This window comes from Dermacentor andersoni, chromosome 1, assembly GCF_023375885.2.
Source record: "Dermacentor andersoni chromosome 1, qqDerAnde1_hic_scaffold, whole genome shotgun sequence".
Lineage (NCBI taxonomy): Eukaryota > Metazoa > Arthropoda > Arachnida > Ixodida > Ixodidae > Dermacentor > Dermacentor andersoni.
The window spans coordinates 65,016,376-65,040,918 of record NC_092814.1 but is presented as its reverse complement, the minus strand read 5'-3'; the positions used below and the strand labels follow the sequence as shown (position 1 = coordinate 65,040,918).

The 24,543-nt window shown below is 43.4% G+C and overlaps 1 protein-coding gene across 1 annotated transcript in view; it reads right to left on the bottom strand.

Annotated features, from left to right (window-relative positions):
* Positions 1-9,548: 9,548 nt before the first annotated feature.
* Positions 9,549-24,543, bottom strand: part of LOC126543762 (2',5'-phosphodiesterase 12) — a 42,466-nt gene continuing 27,471 nt past the window's right edge. The window contains exons 6-8 of the mRNA XM_050190867.2: positions 15,509-15,664; positions 15,295-15,412; positions 9,549-12,768 (exon numbers count right to left, since the gene is read on the bottom strand). Of these exons, the coding sequence (XP_050046824.1) occupies positions 12,509-12,768; positions 15,295-15,412; positions 15,509-15,664 (534 nt within the window). The 3' untranslated portion in view covers positions 9,549-12,508. The remainder of the gene's footprint in view (positions 12,769-15,294; positions 15,413-15,508; positions 15,665-24,543) is intronic.

The window sequence follows — 24,543 nt, the reverse complement described above, 5'->3', positions numbered from 1 at the left end:
GCTGCCTTCAATGAGCACTAGTGGTTATTTCACAACAGCGGATAATCCACAAGACAACTTTCAACACATGGTAGCTCCAGGGAAAATGTCTCATTAGAAGGTGATACTAGCAAATTCCAACCATTGAAACATAAAAATCTCTATCGCCACTTGTATAATTCTGCCCTAACGAGAAAATGAAGGTACTGTTTTTCTCCATAGTACCGTGGCTCAAGACCTTAATGTGGCAACACACATTTCTTCCACTTTTAAACAATTTCCACAAAACCTTAAAAACTTATGCAACAACTGCAGAGAACATATTTTGATTATGCGTTGCATGAAAACCACATTTCAATCCTGGCCAAACTACGTTCTGCGTGGTTTCCAGTCAAGGCAAATCAGTTCTGCGGAAGTCCACAAGGTGTAGAGAGGTTCGTGAAAGGTAAAAGTGTCATCCACCTGACTAGCATCAGTTGGATTGATGACAATTTTAATTTTCAAGGTTCCCAGTCAAAGAAGCTTCTTGGAGCACATTTAATTCATGATAATGTAATTATTGCACTGTGCGGAATACATATGATTTATGTAATCTGGTAGATGTGCTAAAATATGTTTCATGCTGTTGTTGCTTAAATTTTGTAAAGTGTAAACAAAAAAAGCATAGGATGAAGGAATTTTTAAACTTATGAATTAATTAATTAATTAATGTAATTCGTCCTAGTTAGGGAATGAACCTCGGACAAAAAGCTACAAGAAAGTAGCTTGAGGACATCTGGGACCCATGAAACTGGTAGACAGACATACACTGGCGGCATGCAACTACTATCCATGTTGGTATGTAGTGACAAATAAACAATTCAAACGTCAAGTACAAAGATATAACAAGCATTGGAGGATGAAAGATGTATGACAAGAGCAAGCACAAGGAAAAAAAGTAAACTAATTGGATACTAGAAAATAGTATTATTGGATACTTTTAGTTAAATACAACTTAAAGGAAGCTAGAGGCAAAGTATAAATATCATGGGAGGTATCGTACTTATTTAATTCATGAATTCTTATTTAACTCGTAAACATACTTAAAGACTTATAACTGTAGGCTCTGTTTACCATAGCTTGTTCTAATGTGTGAAACTAACCATTTATTAGTCTTTATGTTTGCATGCCATTTTAGAAAGAGCCTTGAGACGTTCGTAGACACTATGCATAGAAACTCGCAAGGAGTATAATAACCTGCAACTGAAAAGAAAGTCGATAAGATCATTGTATTCAACAAAAAGGTTATATGAATGAGCTCTGTAAATGACTCCAGCTATTAGTTTTATTGTTCTTTTCTATTCACCTAAAAGCACATAAAGTTATAGACATGGTTACCCATACCAGGCGAGATATATTGAGATTGGATAGGAATATCGGGTGGTAGATGAGTTGACACAATGTGCTTTATGTGGTCGGTCCATCTCATGGCACTCATCAGAGTACTCCAAATATTTATAAGGTTATTTACAACCTCAATAACAAAAATATTTCGCTGCAACAAATGATTTAACATGACCTTTTGCTGAAGGGACGAACAAATACTGCTTAAATCATTTTTGTATTTGCCAGTAAATCATTTGCTCCAGATCAAGCATCAAGCATGCTCAGAATGGCATTACCTCTATTTACAAGCTCTTCTGAGAAAAAGATGTATTGTCTCCGTGTAAGACATATGTTAGTTCATTGGCCATTTTGACAATGTTGCTGACAAATACATTTAGGAATGGCCCTAGAAGGCTGTACTGAGGAATGTCGCATTGTATGAAGCATGCATTGGATTTGTAGGCATCAGCATAAACAATGCGTCTTTGGTAAATTGAATGGAAACAAAAATGTGATAAAGGAATGCCACGGAGACCATATTTTTGAAGCTTATAAAGTAATGTCTTATGATTTAACAAGTCAAACTCTTTTAAAGTCCATACATATGCAGTGTTAGTTATTCTTTAATGTCACCTAAAATCAGGTTTTTTTGTTATAATAGAGCTGATTCAATGGATTTCCCTTTAGTAAACGCAAACTAAAACTCTTTCAATAAGTTGTGCTTCTGGAAAGATACTGGATTTTTAACATTTCCTTTTCCAATGCTTTTGAAAATTAAAAGGCAGAAATTGGGCACTAGTTACTCAAGCTGGTTTTCTCACCACCTTTAGACATAACTAAAACCCTTGCATTCTTCATTGCTGTAGGAAATATGCCTGATCTAAGGGAAGTGTTGAAGATGTGATCCAAAATAGGTGCCAAGGTCCCAGCTACATACTCAATTAGTTTAATTTGAAGGCATCATAATCATTGTAGCATGTATATTTTAAATTCATCAGCACAATGAATATTATTTTAGCGTTGGTTAGAAGCAAACGAAATATAGCTAATGTACAGGCTCGTCCACTCTTAGGGTGAACACGGCTTACCGTGGCCACGCTCCGCGGGGCGCCAGTGCGTCCGGCGCAGCGGCGCATCGAAGCGAAGCGGCGCAGGTGCACACGGACCTCGGGGAGGCGCTTCACGTCGTCTGCTACAGCGCTGGAGCGCGCCGCTCTGGCTGTGCTGTAACGTACACTTCGCTAGACGCAGGTGACTGAGCGACCGAGGCGGCGCTGCGGGAAGGCGCACTTCACTAACTGGAGCATTTTCCAGCTGGTTCGGTCTAGAGCTTGTGAACAGCCTGCTTAATCAATATACATTAACAGAAACGAGCTTCTCACCACATAAATCACTTAGAATGTTTTTAATAAGTGATGAGGGTAAAAATAAGGTCATTTTTTCGCGCTCTATATTACGCTGGGGCCATTTTATTTTACTCTCGCAGCACTTGGTGTAGTGCATACCGAGAAACCTATCAGGCGCGCTCTTCTTCGTTGGAGTCATCATGTGATGAGCCTAGCGCGCCGTTTCGCGCATGTCTTGATGCTAGAATGAATTTGCTTAATTGACCTAAGAAAGCGACCGAAACCCACAATAAATTCCACAAAAAGTTATAGAGCGACTGTTCAATCATGCATCATCATGTCTGCCATCGATTTTACCATTAAGGAGGGCAATAATATTGCTTCGACAGCAACTAAGAAGTGACATCCACTACTTCGCGACTCTCTTATTGACGCGTTATGTCACTGGTAGGGGTGCATGGAGCGCTTTACGTGATGTAGGAAAGTGATCTCCCCGGCATAGCAACTGATTTGGCGGCAATTTTACTCCCCCTTTTCATCTTTCTACATCCTGTAAAAAAACAAAATTCATTTTTGTTGTCACAGTTTGGGTAAAATCACCGAAGCGGTGCCAGTCCTTTGACGGCTACCTGACGCGAGAAGTAACATTCTCATTTAGAGGAATCGTCAGTCAATTATTTGATTACATTGATTAGGTGAAGTAAAACATGTGGCGCCGTCGTTTTTGTTTGTTTGTTTGTTTTGTTTTTGTTTTTTTCTCCTTGGAGTCAATGCACGCCGCATGCGAATGCTGTTTCCGTCCGTTTCGAATAGGTAATTGGAGTGGAACATCTATAATCTACATGTCTGTTTTCTAGCTTAAATTGCGTCTTGCCGGGTAATTAAGTCGTTATTCGCTTCTAATTCATTTCAGTACTTCCTTGGAATAGATCATATGCATATTCTCACTAGCATATAATAATTTGTTAATTGTGCGGTATACGTCCCGAAGCGACACATGGCCTCTGCGTTACGCCATATAGGTGGACATCCGGTAAATTTGGAGAAAAGGAGGAATTGATTTCTCTTTTTTTAGAGGTTAGGGGGGGGCAAAGCTGAGTGGGTAAAACCAAAATATGAATACGGCAGAGGAACCCTTGCTGCGAACAAGCGATGCTGTTGCCGTCGTGGGGAAGTGGCCGGTCCGTGTGTTGGACGAACACGGCCATGATAATTAAACTGGCGGTCATGAGGCCGGCCCGATGTCGTCTGCCGACAGCATGCCGGTGGTCGGCCATTGGGCTCGACATTTGTAAAAGCCAAGCCCGGCCCAAGCCAGATTGCTGTGGTCGGGCCAGTCTACTTTTTAACTGACCATGGGCGTGAGCCGGATCTACCGCCGAGCCCCCCCCCCCTTCCCCCTTTTTTTTTTGCTTAGGTCATGCCAGCCCATCCTAGCTTAATATGCTGATGCAGTGCAGCCAACGGCTGTTCAAGTGAGTGACTGGCCGCTCACGAGTTAAAGATTTTGGGATGACTCGTCAAATCGAAAGACACCAGAGGTGTTTCCATTAAACGCATTATTTTCTGGTTACTTTTATTTCCACAGGCACAGTGTTCCAAGTTATAGCGCCAAAGAACTCTATTAATCGTTCACCGTATACATTGCTGCAATAAGGAAGGTTTAAGTTAGTTAGTTGCTTGCCTGGTGTTTGCACGTGGGAAGTTAAATATGGTGTTGGGTAAGGGAAAGTTGGTGTTGAGTATTTTGTGAACTAAACAAGTGATCTTATAATTTCTGAACACCGTGAAAGAAAGAATACGAAGGTCAGTAAACAGAACGCTACTTGGGTGATGAACAGAGGAAAATGTTATTATTCTTAGGGCGCGTTTTTGCAACTGCACTATAGGTGTTAAGTAAGTTTTATATGGTAGGCCCCATATTTCACAACCATAGCTCATGTGGGTATGAAACAAAGAAAAGTATATGCAACGAAGCAAAGCACGAGGAAAATATTGCCGGGCACAGGCCAGTGTGTAACAGCTGAAAGCGAGTTTTCTACAGACAACGCTAATTTGTTCTCTCCAGTGCAAGTGACTGTCTAAAGTAACACCTAAATATTTAATTGAATCAACACAATCGAGAGTTCGGTTTGCTAGAGTCAAAGTGAACTCACTGTAGTCTAGTATTTTCCTGTTAGAGCGAAATATGATATACTTAGTTTTATCAGTATTTAGGGCTAGTCTATTTTCTGAAAACCATTTAGCTACTTTTAGCAGTTCACCAGATATAGTGTCTTGTAATGACGAGAGGGAGTCCCCTGAGTAAACTAAGGTGGTATCGTCAGCGTACATCAAAACTTTTGACAGGTTAAGTGCGCCCGGTAAATCATTTATGTATAATGAAAACAGAATAGGGCCTAAAACCGAGCCTTGCAGTACACCGCATACGATATCGGTGCAAGCAGAATGATGTTTGTTAATTACCACTTGTTGCCTTCGTGCCTTAAAGTAGCTGTGGATGAATTGAAGCGCGTTTCCAACGATACCATAAGATTCCAGTTTTACTAACAGTATGGAGTGACAGATCGTATCGAACGCCTTTCTTATATCAAGAAAGATTGACACAGCAATGTTATTCTTGTTAAGAGCAGAGTTAAGCGATTGCGAAAGTGTTAAAACTGCGGTTGATGTAGATCTACCTGCAACAAAGCCATGCTGCTGCGGGGCAGATAACATTATTGCTTAAAAGAAATGCATTTAACTGCAGCACAATGAGCTTTTCGAATAGTGTGTTAACTACACTAAGAATTGAAATAGGTCTATAACTATTCGGATGGTTCGGATCACCAGTTTTGTACACAGGGGTAACCTTTGACACTTTCAGTATATTTGGGTAAACATTACTACTTATCGCATGGTTAAACACGTGACAAAGGGGCACACATAAGACATCAATATTGTTTTTCAATATCTTAACTTGAATGCCGTCAAGTCCGGATGCCTTATTAACCGATAATTTGCCTACAATACTTTTTATTTCCTCAAGAGTTATTTCACCAAACGAAAAATCACTGTCGACACTTCTCTGGATCCTGGTTGTGGGAATTGAAAGTACAGACTGCTTAGATATATTGTCACCAATTTTTGAGAAATAATCATTGAAGTCATTAGCAATCTGAGGGGACGGATTTTCGGGAGTAACATACTGTTTATCCTGTAATCCTACTACATCTCTTACTATTTTCCATATTTGCCTTCCATTGCCATTTAGTCGTTTAATCAAGTTCGTGTAATAGACCTTCTTTGATTTGCGAATTAGCATAACTGATTTTCGAAAAAATTTTAGCTAGCTTTTGTAGTTGTTGTTACTTTTGCTTTGTTTTAATTTATTATAATAGTAGTCTTACCTTTTTAGTAGAGCAAGTATGGACTCATTCATCCGCGGACATATGGCGTAATCATAGCTGTGTCGTGAAGCGTACCGCGATTCTTCTATCGCATTTGTAATGCAGTCAATAACGTTTTGACATTCCGTGTGAACATTGTCATTGTAGAGGTTATCAAAATCTATAGTGAGTAAGATGCTGCGTACACGTGGATAGTTAAGCCTTGTCAAATATTTGTGGTGCGTTTGGTGAAAAGAATGCAAACAATCCCGAGGCAGAAACAAAAATGTTGGACAATGATCAGCAATTGTGGTGTCATAAACACCTGCCTGTACATCGATATCAATATTGCATAAAATATGATCGATGAGAGTTGAAGACATGTTGCAAACACGAGTAGGGGATGAAATCACATTTTTAAGATTAAAGGACTGTAGCAAAAATATGTAATCATAGCAGTCATCTCTAGACAAGTCGATGTTCATGTCACCACAAATTATAATTGGATTGCGGACATGTATTAGAGGGTCAATAACAGTTTCCATCACAGAGATGAAATGATTAATACATGAGCTAGGAGCACGGTAAACTACGCCTACAACAACACCACATTCAAGTTTCACAAAAAGGGTTTTGGCACTTTGGTTGCTGTACGAACTGTTAACTAGGCATTGAAACCCGAGCCTGTGGCTTATAAAAAGCACGATGCCACCACCACATGCAGTACTTTCTCTAGGTTGCGATAGCATCGTGTATCCAGGTATTTTTATTTTTTCATCCTTTCTGAGCCATATTTCTGTTATTGCGATGATGTCGTAAGAAAACGAGTGTTGCGATACGTAGGTTAAAAATACATCTAGATTTCTGTTAATACTACGGATGTTGCAGTGGACTAAGGACAAGAAATCCTGTCCTTTCCATGTTTCTTCAATATCTGTTAAAGTCTTCATTCTTCTGTCCTTTTTTTTTTTTTTTCTTTTACGCTTACTGCACCTGAGCAAGGTGCTCTGCGCACGTCACATGCAGTACACGCGAATTTTCTGTTTTGCGCATGAAGATCTTCCCATCAGACACCCAACTGAATTTCTGACACCCAATTTTTTTAATAGGCGGTATCAGAGTTGGGCCAGAGCTAAAGCTTCCTCTTAAGTGCTGCCCCGCACAGCAGTAGCCAGCATGACAAAAGTGACAGTGGCACGGCGATGGCACCTGGGATCAAATCCTGGATGAAGACAACAGTTTTCTTTTCTGGCGACATCTTGTGCCAGGGAAACACGACATCTGTGACCAGACACTACGAAAGTTTAAGTATCTTTAACAGCTATCACTGAAAATATTTTGTAAGAGGTACCATTTCAGAAATGCCACACAGTGTGCATACAAGAACCCCAGAAACTTCCAATTATTAATTTACTGCATTTTTATCACAAAGTTGGACATCTGGAGAGTAATGCAGCCTCCATCAAATACTGCACATGAAGGGACTTTAAAAATATTGTTTGGCTTATAAAAAGCTAGCTTAAGTTAGATGCAGTGCATCTATTGGATGCTAAACGGAGGTCCCAAAACTGTTGCATTTCCTGAATGTTCTAGCAAACCAAGTTCACCTTAAAGGGAGTCTTCTGCAGACTTCAGAAGAAGTAGGATGCTCATTTATTATTTGCGACTCCTATAAACTTGTTACAGAGTGAAGTACAGAAATGACCAGCGTCAGCATCTTGCATCGGGATCAATTGTTTGACCCTTACAGTTAAAAAGTAATTTGTATAATTATTTGTCTAGTCATTGCCTTGAGCCACATGTCTCTGTGGTAAAAGCAATCCCAAGGAAATCACACAGGCCCAAACAATGAAACGTTCCTTTCCTTCGAGCGCTTCCTAACCTTACGTGAGGCCTCCTTACAGCGAAGGACCGATGGAGGAAGCAAGCGTACTCTGATAGCTCCCTTCACCCGTCCTCGCGTAAGGAGCGGTTGCCGCATGCCTGGGTTCGAGATTATCTCTTAAAATCTTTACGTGAACACCATTATTCTATAAAAAAATGTATCGTCGCACAATCTTTAAATTGAAGAGATAATATAGAGAAGGGTGGACGCTTTCTTCTAGTTTTGTTTACTGAAGTTAAAAAAAGTAGCGCATTACAGTGCAAAACTTGATGTGCTCCATCAACGCTGGCACGCCGGCGTCGTGCAATGCCTAGCAACGCTTTCGTGCCGCACGCATGACTGAAACGAACATGCCTGGCAAGACGTACCGTGCTCGCGCTTCTCCGCAGGTGGGCGACAGCGCGCATGCGCAAGCAAACGTCACGTGGTTAAGCAGTGAGTGAGGTGAAGCGCTCGTTCGGGGCCAGGAGCGGCGTAAGGACACATGAAGGTAGCTTTGGAGCTACCTTATGCTGAGAAAGCACCAAGGAAGCCTTCACCGAGGACCCCTCAGTAAGGAAGCTTTCAGAGTGACATAAGGTAGCCTCACCGCAATGAAGGCTTCCTTACTGAGGTAAGGAAGATTTCATCGTTTAGCCCTCAGTTATCACACTTTCCCTATCATTTTTGAAACATTTTTTGAAATATACTGTACTAATCCATAAGGGGAATACTTCAAAGGCAATGGCTGAAGCTTTGTACAATAACTGCTCTGTTGTACAGAAGCCCCGTTGGTTACTCTTGGTATATATACATACCTTAAGTGTGGAACGTGTGCTTGCATAGTACAGCTACTTGCAGATGAACCAAAAGTTACCATTGTTGTTGCCCTAAAACAAGCCCATAACAGGTAATTGCTTAACAACGGAATCTTTCCTGTAAAGCATGCCCTCATGGAAAGTGCGCATTCTTGCACTTTAGAGCGTAAAACAATTTTGAAAGAAAAAAAGATTGCCAAAGGGTACTCACATCAATATGTATATCAGAGCATGCCATGTGACGATTCAGCTGCGAGTTGCTGCCATTCTTGGTAATATGATAACCATGCTACAGCCACTCAATCCGTCAAGCAGCATTGTAAGGTGGAATTTCAATGCATACTCCCAAGTGGATGACCTCAGATAGTCATTTGCAGACCTCCATAGGACGCCTGAAAGGGTCATCGCTTCAGCAGATGTGTGCTCATGAATTTTGGATGCATGGCAGCCACTGTCAGTTGACACTGTAGTAAAAGGCTTCAAATAGATGTATTCATTTTTTTTTTACAATACAAGACATTACCTGCGGGTTCAAACATTGCATTTACCAGCATACCAAACAGCATGACCAACACCACGAGCAAGCATCTTTGAAGGGACAAAAAGGTAAGCTCAAGTAACAAACAGAATGGGAGTGGCAGTGGCTGCCAGAAGTGGCTAATATTGAATAAAGTTTCCCTCTTATGCCATCAGTGCTTGCATACTCAGTTGCAACACAATGAGCTTTGTCATCATGTAGCCATAAGTGTGACCCATGCAAAATCTGCTCCATTTCAAGAGTAAAAACAAAATGCACAAGTCAAACAAGTATGGTGTTTCAGTTTTTACTTTTTCATCACAGACATTCCATGTAAAGTTTGATGCCACTATTCCAATTTCATCCCTTTATTGAATTTTTTTTCCTACAATAAAATTGTCACAAAATTTTTAGAGTAAAAATAGGCTTGCATTAGCTTTCACAAATATACAAGCTGAAGAAACAACAAAAAATAAATATTCATGAAATATAACAAATTTCCTGATTTGACCAGCCGATTCAAAATTTTTTAGGAGATGGCCCTAGTTTAGAAGCTGTAAACATTTGCAAGTGTACAAATGCTCAAAAGATACTTGAAAGGCACGATATTGGGCCTTTTTCTGAACTCCACTGATGACATGTTGACATCAATGTTCTACAGCAATGCTGTCTAGACAAAGTGATAGCTGATTTGCTTCATACTGTACTCTATTCTTCAGATGCACCTCTAAGCTCATGGAAGGCCCCTCGGCTTGCTGACATCAAATTCGAAGTATCATACACAATGCGCACAGCAATGGTCAACGATCACTTGCAGCAGGTTTGAACTGAGCAATACACATACACTCTTAAAACGGTTGCGCCCTTTGGGTTGTATATTTGTCCCACAATAATTGTCATCTGCCTTGGTTGCATTTCCTTTCTTGAAAACTCTGCGCTCGCTACTTTCCTGTTGAGAATGCTGTGTCACACTGATAACGTGCAAGCCGTTCGTGTACTGGAAGTACCGAGCTCACAGCGTTAAAGAAAGGAAATGCGGGCTAGACAGATGACGATTATTGTTGTGGGACAAGATAAGCCCCAAAGGGTGTAATTTCTTTGAAGAGTGTAATGTGACCACAGGTGCGGAACCAGTTGCCCCAAAAACAAAAGTAGAGCATTCAAAATTTTTACAAATTGTCACTTATCCAAGTGCACATATGTGAAGCACTTCTCAGAAGGCAATGGAACATAATGAAACATTCCCACCAAGAGAAAGGATTTCTCACTGGGCAAATTTCCCATACTGCATTCATGTCAACACATTTGTGGGGCTTTTTGTGACATATAAAATGCAACATAGTTAATGCTAACACAGCAAATAACAATTAGTTTCTTTCTACAGAGAGGGACACTAAAAGCAAACATTGAATAAATCTAGACAATTAAGAGTTCCCTTCCAGAAATCTCAAACATTTGTTTTATGCCAAGAGATTACTTAGTTGTACAGAAAATCAAAACTTATGAGCCACACAATCTTTCTGCAATTCAAATTACCCACAAGCGGTGTGATTTCTGTAGGAAGTGCACTGATCTCGGAAGTAATGCACTAACGGCTTGCTTAGAGTCGGAGGGCCACAGGAGAGGACACCACACTGCTGTAAACAGTGCCAACAAAGGAATGCAGAGGTAGCATCCATAAGTTCTTCTGTAGAAAAATCCAAGAAAATTGTGCAAAATGTGCTTTCTTTCATATTTAAATGCAACTCAACTGACTTTTTTTATTTTCACTGGCTGACTACAACTTGCAAATTTGAAATGGGATGTTATATGCCATGCATGCCAGTACCACATCTTTCACAGTGGCAGCACCAGTCCTGTTGTATGCGCTTGCCAATTTATTGAGATAACAATTATACAGACACCTGAGGTGTGTTCACGCCGTCGTTGTTGCCACTGCCAAGTTGTAAAGGGATCAATGCATGCGCAACCCATGTGTGGTGGGTTAGAAGGTTTTCAGAGGTACCTGTACAGTGTTGTTCTGCTGCAAAAATGACAAAGCCAATTGGAGTGGATGTAGCATCATGCTCAGTTCAATTGGTTCTTCAGCGGAGCCATGATGCTAATGTGTGCACACACATTTGCATTACTGCTAGGCAGCTGTGTGCATATAAAATTGTATGCATACACTGATTTGACCAGAACAGATGACAAGCTAAAGCTATCTAGTGCTTTTATTGTGCACCTGCAAACACCAACAGTTTCTTTATCAGCTTCATTTCGTGTGCCATCAATGCATAACACCACTGCTGGCGTTTTTTATCGCGCCAGCCTTGTGAGACACCTGGTATCAGCCAGAGCGCTGTTTCTGATGCACAGCAATCATTGTCTTGCATGATGCATCACGCGAACATGTCACCTCCACATATTGTTAGAACATCATCCAAGGAGCTCGAGTGCAATGCTAAACCTTGCTATCGCTTTCAATGCTACGCCTTTGGGTGAAACTGCCAATTTTAGAGCACAGCTCTTAGGCACCCGTTTGTGTAGCGAGCCTCGTCGTAACTGAGCAAATGAGAACAGCCAAGGATGAAAGAGTGAACGCGGAGCGCAGCAGGAGATGAAAGCTGTAAGGAGGAAAGCGTCCTAGGTGGAGGGTATGGCGAAAGTGTGAGAAGAAAAGCATAGTGCGGTGACGATGGCTACGGGATGGTGCCAGAGTAGCGTGCGTCGTCTGGGAGCTCTGTCTGCAGCAGCTGCTGTGAATTGTACCCACGCGTCACTCACGTGCTGCCTCTTGCGATCTCCAGATTAGCGAGGCTGTCGCACCACAATCGCTCTGTTTGCAATGTGCCACACGAGACAGATTGTCTGCGCCAGCCAACATATCACGAAATGAAAACGTGTAGAGCTGCACTCAAATTTTGCATTAGGGAGTATCGTAATCGTTTCAGATATTTCATTGCCTTACAAAAAAATCTGTTTGCATTAAAAGTGATGCTTTGATCGTTTCAAAGCACTACTTCATTACTTTAGCTTGACCTAATGTTTGCCTTCAGTGTCTCTTTTGGAAGCATGAATCTGACTTAATTTGAAACCCAAATTTTTATGGCTAATTGGAATTTTGTACACCATGTCCGCCACAACTTTGGCTGTGCAGAAGCCATAGTCCAGGACCCCATGACCTTAACACACAACCGGCAAGTATCAGCTTTTGTAATTAATTTGTGCTTGGAAGATTGCTGCCAGTTCTTTCATTCTTGCACCCAGGTTCAAAGCCACCTGAGTGTGGCAACCTGTGCCACATGGTCAGATGGGAAGTGTGCACTGGGCAGTGCCTCCTCTTCGGTGACCTGCTGATGAGTTGGCATAGGTACTACATGCTCCCGAGCTAGCTGCATGTAGTCATAGAAGATGTAGTCCAGGCAGCCCTGGAAGCCCCTGGTGTAGTTGGTGTACAAAGGAATGCCGCATGCACTTGCCAAGGGAATCTTCTGCCTTGCCTCCAAGCCCACCACAGCTTCTTCAACATCTGCATGCATCAGAATATTCTTTCTAAGCAGTTAGAGTCTTCCCCCTGAAATCATACATGTCGGATACTGCAGAACTGGAGAAAACCACTAAATGCAATCATCATATTTGCACGATTCTAACGCGCACTTTTTTTCAATAAAAGGCACGCTACAATCGTAACTAATTCTACCCAAATTCAAAAATGAAACTGACTGTTATTCAAAAAAAAAAAAAGCTCAATGCAAAGTAGCTAGCCACACTGCCATAGAACGGGTCGTCTGACGAAAGCAACGCTCTGAGAAATCTTGAGGTAGATCCATGGTGCGTGGAATGCCCTCCCGCAGATGATGGTGGTGCAAGCCTCCAGAAGTGTGGCATTTCTAATGCATTAGGTGGAACTGAAGATGACTTTCTGTGGTCAGTAGACGGTGAAAAGAAGGTGTCTTCAGACTCCGACAGCCACTAGCTGCTAAGGTTCAGCTGTTTGTGTGTCTTTGTATGTTCCATAATATCATTTAACAGGGTACACATTGAATCGGGTCTTGTTACTTGATGTGTGCGGTAGAATCGGCACCAAATTATATATTTTTAAAAATATTTCGGCAGTAATATAACTGGACGTTACAATCGGTGACGTGGTAGAATCGTGCAAATATGGTAACCTTCTTTCTTCTTAAAGGTCCTTGACCTCGAGACACTAGAAAAATACTGGCAAGCCTCAGAGTGCCCTAAATAATTTACAATAATAGCTTTCCTACGAACCAGTTCTGATTTCATTTCTAAAAAGGTGTCTGTCATGATATCATGTTGCAGAAGGTGGTCACATGGGAGGTTGCAACATTTTGGCACTTGCTCCGGTTCACTCAATCATCTGCTATGCTGCTACTCAATGTGTGGCCCAATGCAGCTGCATAGCACATCTCATGGAAAGCATCAATTAGTCATGACACCCAAGAAAATCCACACAAAAGCCATGTGCCATCGTATGTTGTTACCGGCTAAAGGCAAAGAAGCAAAGTAACTGTGAGAAATGAGGAGGATGAAGTGAAGCTGGGCACTGTGGTATGATGTATTTTGGTTCAGTAAAGAATACAATGGTTTTATTCCTTTGTGTGATGTCTTTGTAACATATTGCTGAAAACGATGGGCTCGGACAGAATGGTAAGCATGTTGAAGGAGGCTCTCGAGAACTGTCGCTACAAGTGCGAAACAATGCTGCAACAGATTCGCTTGATTTGATAAAAATACATTGGCCTTCCACTACTATTATGAGTTGCAAAGCCGGAGCACTCAGTGAAGAGGAGGCCATATGTGAGGAACGGATGGCCAAGTGTGAAGAGTGCAAGACAGGGTCTGAGGTGAAGCAGGATATGTGTGTGTGTGAGGTTGTGCCTCGGTATTCCGTTCAGAGCTTTGACTTGAGTGGTTCGAATATGCACTCGTTGCACAAATGGTGAAGCAAGAAATGAGAAGGGAATGAAAGAAACAAAGCAAAGAAGGCTTGCCTGTGGAGCCACTATCGACAGTCCCTGTGCTTGCTGCCTTTTTGTTGCATATGGAAATAATATCCTAACAGTGCATAAAATGGCATACTTATGGCATAAAATGGCATACTGGCCACCCCTCCCCCCTCCAGGTCAATGGGTGTTGCAATGGACCACTGGCAATATTCGTAAAGTAGGTTGCCCTGCAAAGTATTTATTTTTCCTCCAACTAAAACTACATGCCTACTTTTCCGCTACAGCTGCGGTGCACCTGGTAGAAAGCGTCCAGAGTGTGTAGCTTCAATCAACTTCAATGTGCCTTTGAGAAGTTGGTTGTTTGTCTCTCTTTTTGTATGTATGTCACTGTTGCGACGTCTTTCATTTTTGAATGTGCAGCAACTCTGTGCTCTCCGCGGCTGTGCTGCGGCAATTGCGTAGGGATTAGGCAGGTTTCTTTGACGAAAGTCACGGCACTAAGACAAGAGGGGGGGGGGGGGGGCAAGAGGCTGCTGCAATGGGGCTTGCTAAACCCGCGCATACCTATGCTTGGTGAAGATGCTCTATGAAGGCAGGCTAAACTGCTAGGGCACAGATAGCAAATATCTGAGAGTCGCTATGCGCATGTCAAAGACAGAGGACAATAAAATATGACCATGACAACCATCACGTGGGCCACGTCCAAGTTAGAGCTGGCAGATGAGAACAGTGAAATGTGTGGAATGCATGAAGCATATCAAAGACCAACAATGCCTATGGTGCTAAGTATGCCATTTTATGCATGCTTTGACGCAAATGTGCTTCATACATCCCGTGTGAAACAAAACCATGTGACACGAAACCAAATTTAGCATTGAATAAGCCTTCAGAGGCAAGCTCACACCTGTGTGTTCACCTTATGTGTTCGCCTTATGTTCGTATCCCCGACATTTTTAGATAAAATTATTAATCGGAGTCTTTGCGAAGTTGCTACAGATTCCATACACCATTCAAGTTCTGCAGATGTTAAGTTGAACAACACACTCTCTGGAATGGTTTGTGACATGCAATGACTGTGCACTTACTGCTACACCAGTCTCTACTGTCCTGTGACACATATCCACAGGTCATAAGCTGGTACACTCCAAATGCAGGACAACTGTTGAAGTCGCCAGCAAAGATGACAGCAGGCACAACACCATACTGCAACATTCAAAGTGAAATGACCAGACAAAGGAAACTTGGTGCGCCCAAGATAATGCGTCAAACTGGAGAAAGCCTGCTGCAGAAGATGCTTACCTTTTCTGTATATTCCCCTTGCATCCACTCAACTAGTCGTACACAGCAGTAAGCCTGGAGCAGTCTGATGTGGTCAGAATCTGGATGGTAGTAAAGGTGCGTGTTCGCCACCAAAAGCAGTCTTCCAGGCAATTCTAGAGGCTCCAAGAGTAAAATCTGCATGCAAAGCAAAAACTATAACCTTGAACACTACAACTGTTGTAACTTTATTGTACCAGTACTGTGCAAGTTTGGTAATAAATGTTGACTATCTTCTGCCACTACTATAAAGAATGTCATTAGAAGTTCAATTTTGGGGTATTGTTGCGATTTCCAGGCAGCATTGGATGGTAACGCAGTATGCTAAACTGTTTTACTGCAATTGCTCCCAGCCATTTGGATTAGACAGCAGAACCCATTACAGCAAAGGCCCTGTAAAATTTGCCGCTGCAGCCATAACCATTTTTTTTTTTTTCTAATGATTGCAAGTCAGAAACAGGGCTTGTTGCATTTGTTTGCAGGCCTTCACATGTTGACAACACTATGCAGTAGAAAACTAAAAAATTATGCAGATCCCACGCACTGTGGGAATCAACGAAAGCAAAGCTTTCTCAGCTGTTTGCTTCAACTGACGATAATTAGCGGTGATGTTGACGGTAAATGTTTCATTTCTTAAGCATTTAGTGCAATACAAAAATAGTGAAGATGATAGTAAATGTTATTTTGCATGCACCGCTGCTGTTTGTCTTTGTAGTTCACAGAACACACAGTGAGACGCGTTTCCTTGAGGCGTTGTGTGCCATTATAACCTCCAAGAAGCTTAGTATTGTCATTACTCACATGGCACATCGCGCTGGGGCAGAAGTGTTAAACTTTACTTGAATTATGAGACTGTACCTGCCAAAACCACAATCGGGTTATGAGGCATGCCATAGTGGCAGTCTACAGATTAATTTTGATCTCCTGGGGTTCTTTAATGAGCACCTAAACCTAAGTAAACGAGTGTTATTGTATTTCGCCCCCATAAAAATGTAGCTGCCGTGGTCGGGATTGAACCCACAACCTTGAGCAGTGCCATAGCCGCAAAGCTACTACGGCGGGCACTAGGTGTTGAAGTGCGACGCCTAGAATCTATGGTGCTACAATTTCGCTGAGATGCTACAGTGCTTTAATGTGCCTTGAGTCTATCCCATGTGTCAATTGTTCGCTTGACAAATTTGCATGGTTTTTATTTTTCAGAAATAGCAGAAACATACCGTACCGAACCTTAAACTTAAATTTATCCAGTTTGCAACTGCTCTCGCGTCTAAGTAATAGCTAGGGTGCCTTGGGGGCGTGCGCATCGAGGCACCCAAGTAGTAGCATTTCCTCGCCTTCTCATGTTGCCTTTTCCCTCTCCACCCTCCCCCATGTACGAGAGTTGTGAGTGAAGGTTGCCACGAGTTTCGTGGCTGCGTCGGTTCTATTCATTTTCCGCGTCCTCTCCCCCCCTACTCTCTATCATTCTATATACCTCCCCTCTGGATGAACGAGAAGAAAGGGGGTTAACCGAGGGGCCCAATTTTTATTAGTCATATCATGAGAAGCCAACAAACACAGACACCAAGGACAACATAGGGGAAATTACTTGTGCTTAATAAATGGAATGAAGAAACGATAAATTCATGCAAATTAAAGTGGATGAAAAAAACAACTTGCCGCAGGTGGGAACCGAACCCACAACCTTCGCATTTCGCATGCGATGCTCTACCAATTGAGCTACCGCGGCGCTGTTTCCCCATCCACTTTCTTGGGTATTTATGTGTACTAGTAGGTATTTATGTGTACTCCCAGGGTTCTACTAGTACACATAAATACCCAAGAAAGTGGATGGGGAAACAGCGCCGCGGTAGCTCAATTGGTAGAGCATCGCACGCGAAATGCGAAGGTTGTGAGTTCGGTTCCCACCTGCGGCAAGTTGTTTTTTCATCCACTTTAATTTCCATTAATTTATCGTTTCTTCATTCCATTTATTAAGCACAAGTAATTTCCCCTATGTTGTCCTTGGTGTCTGTGTTTGTTGGCTTCTCATGATATCCCCTCTGGATGGTTGCACGTTAGGTAAATGCTGCAGTTTCTGCAATGCTTCTGCGGGGGTCACGGATAATTACAGCCGTCAAGAGGGTATTGTGGCATCACCCAGGGAGCTCCAGAGGGCACTGTGCACATTCGATGTGGTGCAAAGGTCCAAATGAGTTTCTTACGTCGCCTATCCTCTCTGCCACACTCCTGCCATGTATATACACGCTCTGAACCACTCCCCGATGCAGCGTGCAAGGAAACAGCAGCAGCAGTAGCGCAAAAGTCGAAGGAAGAGGTAAAGATTTCAATTTAGGGCGTTAATTTCTTGTTGGCGCACGTCTCGGCCATGGCTGCACATGGCTGTAAGCGCAGCTGAAAGCATATGCAGCCACACACCCTGCTTTAGAGGTAATCTGCTGCGTGTGCAAAGAGTGGGTGTGCCAAGACGGCGTGGCATCATGTAAGCTGTCTTCTCACGTGTTTAGTACTGGAGGTTGCGTAATCTCGAGTTTCGGTGACTCGTTGGTGCGAGAGGCAGATGAAGCATCCGCTACCGTCGCTTTTCATGATAGCGTCGTCCTAGTGCGGGCGACACTATCAGCTGCGGGGGTGGGGTGCACGTGAAAGCGTGGCTGGCTTTCCTTAATTCGTACCGCCAGTGTGAAGATATCATCGATGTGGCATGAAACCATATAATTTGTTGCAGACTCCCAAATTCATCAAAGTGAATTGTTTTCTCATTCAAATTTTTTTTTCCATCGCCTGATAATTCGGAAAATTCTGCGGCCCCTTTCCCCGTAAGAAAAATAAATCGGCGACTCTACTTGCATAAAAGATTAAATTTCAGAACAACAAAATTTTGATATTATGAAGCAAATTGCCAATTTTATCTACTTTGTTATATCGAGGTTTAACTTTTAATCAAAGCTAGTCACAAACACAATCGCTCACCCTTATGCAATCTTCAATCATCACACCATGATACCACCTCCTCTCCCAATTGGTTCCATAACAAGTTTCATTGGTGAGCAAGGAAATACAAACTTCAATACTTCAAATACTTCAAACACAAAATTTTCATGGCAGAAAATAATGCCTAAATGTATTCATTTAGCTTATGTACAAACCTGAATGGAAGAAAGCATTTCTGCTGTACCAAAGCACAGCAGCTAAGTTTACTTTTGCTTCTTCAGTCACAGCAAGCTAATTATACAGAATGTTATTGCCCATCACCGAGTTGTACATGCTGTTGGGACCCAGGGTAGCGTATCCCATCGCTGTGATACAGTTGTTGTGACTGTGTCTGAACGGCCATTGCGGTTCCATGGCCAATGATGTGCCAGGTGCAGGGCGACCGAGAGGTCTGGGACGACGTCCAAGAGATGGGAAAAGAATTTATTTACAAATTTACATGATGATAGTTTACATTGGTGCTAGCATGAGTACGAGTACTAGTATGAGAATGAGCACGACTAGGAGCACCAGTACGAGTCGGAGCATACTCCCACAACATTAGAGATCCACTTTTTGTGCACTTTTTCCCCCTTTCCCTCGTCGGGGAAATTCACTGTTCTTCTTCTCAGCCAACCACAATCGTTGAACCGTTCGCAAAATCCCACATATGATGTCGCATCGTTCCACCTCCAACGTTGCACGTTCGCCCCCACATATGAGGCAACGACGTGAAGAACTGGGAACTTGATGGCGGAGCCGTTCTCATGAAAGTGCTTAACGTTGACCCCATTTATCAATTAGCGGGCCATTCGTGACTGTCTACTTGTCAGAGTCAGGTTCTGGTAGAGTGGTCTTCACAGTAGTCATTGCTTCCATGAAGGGCGCCAGCTGTTGTGAGCCCCTTTGCTTGCACGTTACAGTCTATGTCGGGTCCAGTCTAGTCCAGGTGGGTGCTCGTCACACCCGTGAACTTTGGTTATGCTGATTTAGTGGCCAGCTCCCTCGTCCTGAGAAAGTGATGATGCAGCGTAAAGCGCCTTTCATAGCTACATGCTCGCCGGTGAAGCAATAATAGTCAAGAAGGAATGCCGGGTATAACAATGCTAAATTCCAATCGTAACAGCATCTCCGGCAGGGAATGAAGATCCCAACACGTAGGAGCCAGCAGTTACTGGGCAAGGGATCAGTGTTTCAGCAGCGGAATTTCCTTTCATTGTGAGGAGCCCTTTGTTCCTAGCACATGGATTCCCTGCAGTCGTTCAGCAGGCCTAGTGGTGCTCTTGTGCCTTTTGTCCTTGGGCCGGACAAGGTGAAGCTGCACTTGCAAACCGCTCTTGCAATCTTTTCATCCTCAGTTTGATAAACAGTCACTCCAGAACAGTGCCAGAACCACAACCACAAAGCAAGCGAGCACAAGGCCACCTTCCACGGAGACACACCAGGCTTTACAAAAAACAGACCTCGATACTGCTTTTCTACCCCTTTTGCATGTCCTTCCCCTAAAACACTAAAAACAGCCAATTCCTAAAAGCTCCAATAAGTGATCACTAAGATCAGCTAACAATCAAATATATCCATGTGATAATAAAAAAACGTATGAAAAAAATACCAACAGATAAATGAAATGGCAACCAGAGTAGGCATAAGCGCTACACTATACGGACAACAACTCAGACCGTCAGCATTACTGTTTAAGTTTACCCTTCTTATAGCAAATGGCTCCAAGACCGCCATAAATGGTGTTACCCAGTACATATAGGCAGAAGTTTTTTTGAAAGAATCGGGACCCTCTCCCAATAACGTGTCCTGCATCTTTGCCGTACTACACTAACAATTTGCCTACGTGGTGTGTGATCCACAAGTCGCCATAAAAGAAAGAAAACTAAAATGCATTTTGGAACTACGGAATTCGTGACTGCGATCGAAAATGGTCAAATGGACAAATTTTGCGTATTGAGTTGCTTGTCTGGTCAATGTAACCAGCCAGTACCAGTGCCTCTAACGCGAAATGTACTGAGCGCTGCTGACCACTTCAACTCTTATTTACACTAATTCACTGAGTGACATTTAAAACCCAAAAAGCTGTTACACTCGATCTCACACAAAAGAAACCTTTAACAAAAAATTTTGCTTCTCCAAACGCACTTCAGCAAAGAAAATTTCTACAACGGTAACCGATACACGCCCTACACTGTAAGCATTAAATTAACAAAAGTATGTCTCTGCGAACCTACAATCATAATGCTTACCTACAAAAATCTGCGTGACCATTAGCAACCACCGTCGCAAAACCTGCTTCACACTTTTATTCGTGTAACTGGCTTGCACAACAACACAAAGAAACTCAGAATCTAACACGAACCTTTGAATTTAAAAGCAAAAGTTCTTAATACTTAAAAAAAGGCATCATGTTCTACGTACAAACAAGAAACTGATGGGTGTGCCCAATTTATCAGTTATTGCCTCTTCAGGTGCGTTTGAAGGGGTCGCAGTCTGAGATCCTTTGGGCCACGCCGAGGACAACAAAGGGCGCCAGACTTACACTGCCCTCTGCAGACACCTGCCACTGTGTGTCTTCATATCTTGCTTTCTCGTCCATGAAGAGGAGGCTGTAAATGTGGGAAGAATAGCCATTCTCCCTTTGCCCTCACTCTCGTGGCACATTCCACCTCAGTGCCTGTTCAACTAGCCTGGTTCACATGTGTGTGTCTCAGCCAGGTTGTACATTTCAGCCGCACCCTTCTTGCAGAAACGCGCCCTGTTCTGACTCAGTCAGCCTTTGGCGATGCTTCCATTTTCTGAACCCCACAATAAACTTTTTGCCATTCTGCGCGATGCCTGTTGCCTTGTCTTGCGTGCTGCAGTGTGGCGTCTTCTTCAAGTTCTCACTGCACCAAGCACTTGGCTCTTTTTCTCTCACGGCACTGTCTGAAAAAGTTTTTCTTTGACAGCCAGTCATCTATAGCGCATGTGAAACCCAGGAGCGTTGGGTTCCTGTTCTGCTCGGCCACCACGGCATTCTGCTCTACTTTTGACAATTCTGGAACATCTCTGCAAGAAACGCCTTCCGAAATTGCCACTGGCTCTACTTCTGCAAAATCTTTGCTCTCTACATTTCACACTGCTCAAGAGTAGCTCAAGTACTGAGGCACAAGGGTCCAGCTTTACACTGACCCTACTGGGGTCGCAGGAACAAGCCTTGTCCCCACAAGGAGCGCTCTCTGTGATGGCCATTAACTCAGTTTCGGTAGACGCCTAAATCGCACTCTCTCCAAAGCTCGAGTCCACAGCAATCTCCTGTTCCCTATACTGTTGAGCCAATTTACCTGTGCTAACGCTGATAACTTTTTGCTTAGCCAGGCTCTCCCCGGCAGTACTACTAGAACCCCGAATCGTTGTTTTCTTACTTTGCTCGGCTGCCCCGCTATATGGGTTTACCTTAGACGACTCCGGCATTTTGCCCATATACAGAGGCACGAGAAAGGTGTCCAGAGACTCCTTAACCTTCACATGGCTGCTGGAACCAGCCTCGTCCTAGCAAGGAATGTTTTCCAAAATGGCCCCCATTTGTAAACAGGCAACGACCTCGCTCTCCACGTGCTCTACCTCTGAGCGTTCTGCTATGTTGCACTTCCTGTGCTCTCCATTCACTGATGCGACCCCAACCGCAGCTTGTCGCTCAGTTGCCTCAAGAGAAAGAGCTCTCTGTTTATCCCCTTGACCCTTCCCCTCGCTCTCAACTGGAATACTGAAATGCCGGAATAAAGCTCTCTTGGCTGTATTGTAATTTTGGAACTCGTCATCAGAAAGGTGAGACTTCCGACATGTTAGGGGGAAACACCATACAGCTCAAAAGACCAACATTCACGGTTAAGCTCAACCTGCGCACAAACCTTCTCAAAAAGGGCAAGAAAACTTTCCATGTTTTCACAGACTAAATATGCCCAGCCTAGACCGTATCTGTTGCTCTCTAAGATTCTAGATTTCCCTTCTAATTTCTTCCACCTGAATTCTGTTGTGTTCCAGTTTCCTTTGGTACTCTTCCTGTTCCCCTGCACGCTTTCTCTCGAGCGCTTCTTTGGCCTCACATGCTACATGCTCGCGCTCCTCTTCTTTTTGCTTAATGCTTTCTAGACATTCCTCAAGTTCCTCGTCTGCCCTGATCGCTTCGATCGCCTGAATGATCTCCGGCTTTCTCTTTGATTCGGCAATTTGGAGGCCAAACTCTCTGGCCAAGTTTAACAATTCTGGCTTCTTTAGTGCCTTCAAGTTTATGGCTGCCATTAGTGCTGCTAACTCTTCACTCTACAACAACCTTGATGCAGTCCAAATACTTCCATCAAAGGCTACATAAAATTAATACTTTGTACCTCCCCCAAAAAATATGCAAAGCCAGGTGATATCCCAGTGAAGAAAAGCCATGCAATCACCATATGCAGTCATGAATCCTGACACCTTCCTTCCGAAGTTTACGTGAAGATACGTTGGTTCTTGACAGGACGGAGTGTTGTCGATCACATCAGTTACCAACTAGTTGCTCGTGAATCGGATGATGGAGACTGGCGGTGACCACAGGTTGCATCTTACCACTGCCATCCAGTTGTTGGGACTGTTATGATCGACCCAAGTTTTCCAATTTTCCAAGAAGCCATCGACTACCATATCTGGCAACGGAGGGATGCCCCACTAGCAACACGCAGCTGTCACAGTTGATGTTCATGCCTCATCATTCACTTCTCTTCAACACAGCAAGTTGGTCCTCCTGACCGTCACGAAGTGGCCACTTATCGATGAAAGGACCCTCGTCGAGAACTCCCGGGGGAAAGTGTTGACAGGCGGTTGCCTCCTATTGTGACACATCGGAGATGGGTGCACCACATATAGGAGGAGCTCGTTGAAGACATGAGCACCTCGAGCAGCAAGCTGATGACCAGTGGGGGGTGACAGAGGCGGTGAACGATTCGGCGTTTATGACTGGCCAGTGGATTCTCTCAACGAGGGAAACGGTAATTTATTTAAGGCCGTCCTGGTCCCCGTGTAAAATCAGAACCATTCAAGACTCGGATAAGAGTCACAACCATGTACCAATGAAGCGAATACAATCTTTTCTACTTTTTTTCATCATCATAATGCCCGGTTTCGTCGTCGTTTCCTGATTCTTGCGGTGAAGACCCACCTCACCCAGTCAAGATCGTATCAGGACACAGGGTAGCGTATCCCACTGCTTTCATATATTTGTTGGGACTCGGTGTCTGAGTGGTCATTACGGTTCCGTGGCTGATGATGCGCCAGGTGCCGGGTGCTCGAGAGGTCCGGGCGACGTCCAAGAGATGGGAAAAGGGTTTATTTACAAATTTGCCTGATAGTGGTTTACAATGGCACTAGCACAAGTACGAGTACTAGAATGAGCATGAGCACGAGTAGGAGCATCAATACGAGCTGGAGCACTCTCCCGCAACACTCAAGATTCACTTTTTATGCACTTCTTTTTCCCCTCTCTCTTGTCGAGAAAATTCACTGTTCTACTTCGGGGCCAACAACAATTGCTGAACCACTAACAAAATCCCGCCCATGACGTCGCATCGTTCCGCCGGGCTCCACCTACAATGTTGCACGTTCGCCCCCGCATACGAGGCAACAACGGGGCAAACTGGGAACTTGATGTCGAAGTCATTCCCATGAAAGTCCTTGATGTTGGCCCCCTTTTATCAATTAATGGGCCATTCGTAACACTCTGCTTGTCGGAGTCGGGTTCTGGTAGAGTGGTCTTCACGGTAATCATTGCTTCCACAACGGGCAGCAGCTGTTGTTGCCTGGATGTGAGCTCCTTTGTTTGCGTGTCACAGTCTATGTCAGGTCCAGTCTAGCCCAGCCAGGCGCTCATCTCGCCCTTCAGCTTTGGTTATGCTGATTTAGTGGCCAGCTCCCTCGTCCTGAGAAAGCGATGATGCAGCGTGAAGGGCGTTTCATAGATGCACACTCGCCAGTGCAGCAATAATAGTCGAGAAGGGATGCCGGGTATAACAATGCTAAACGCCAAT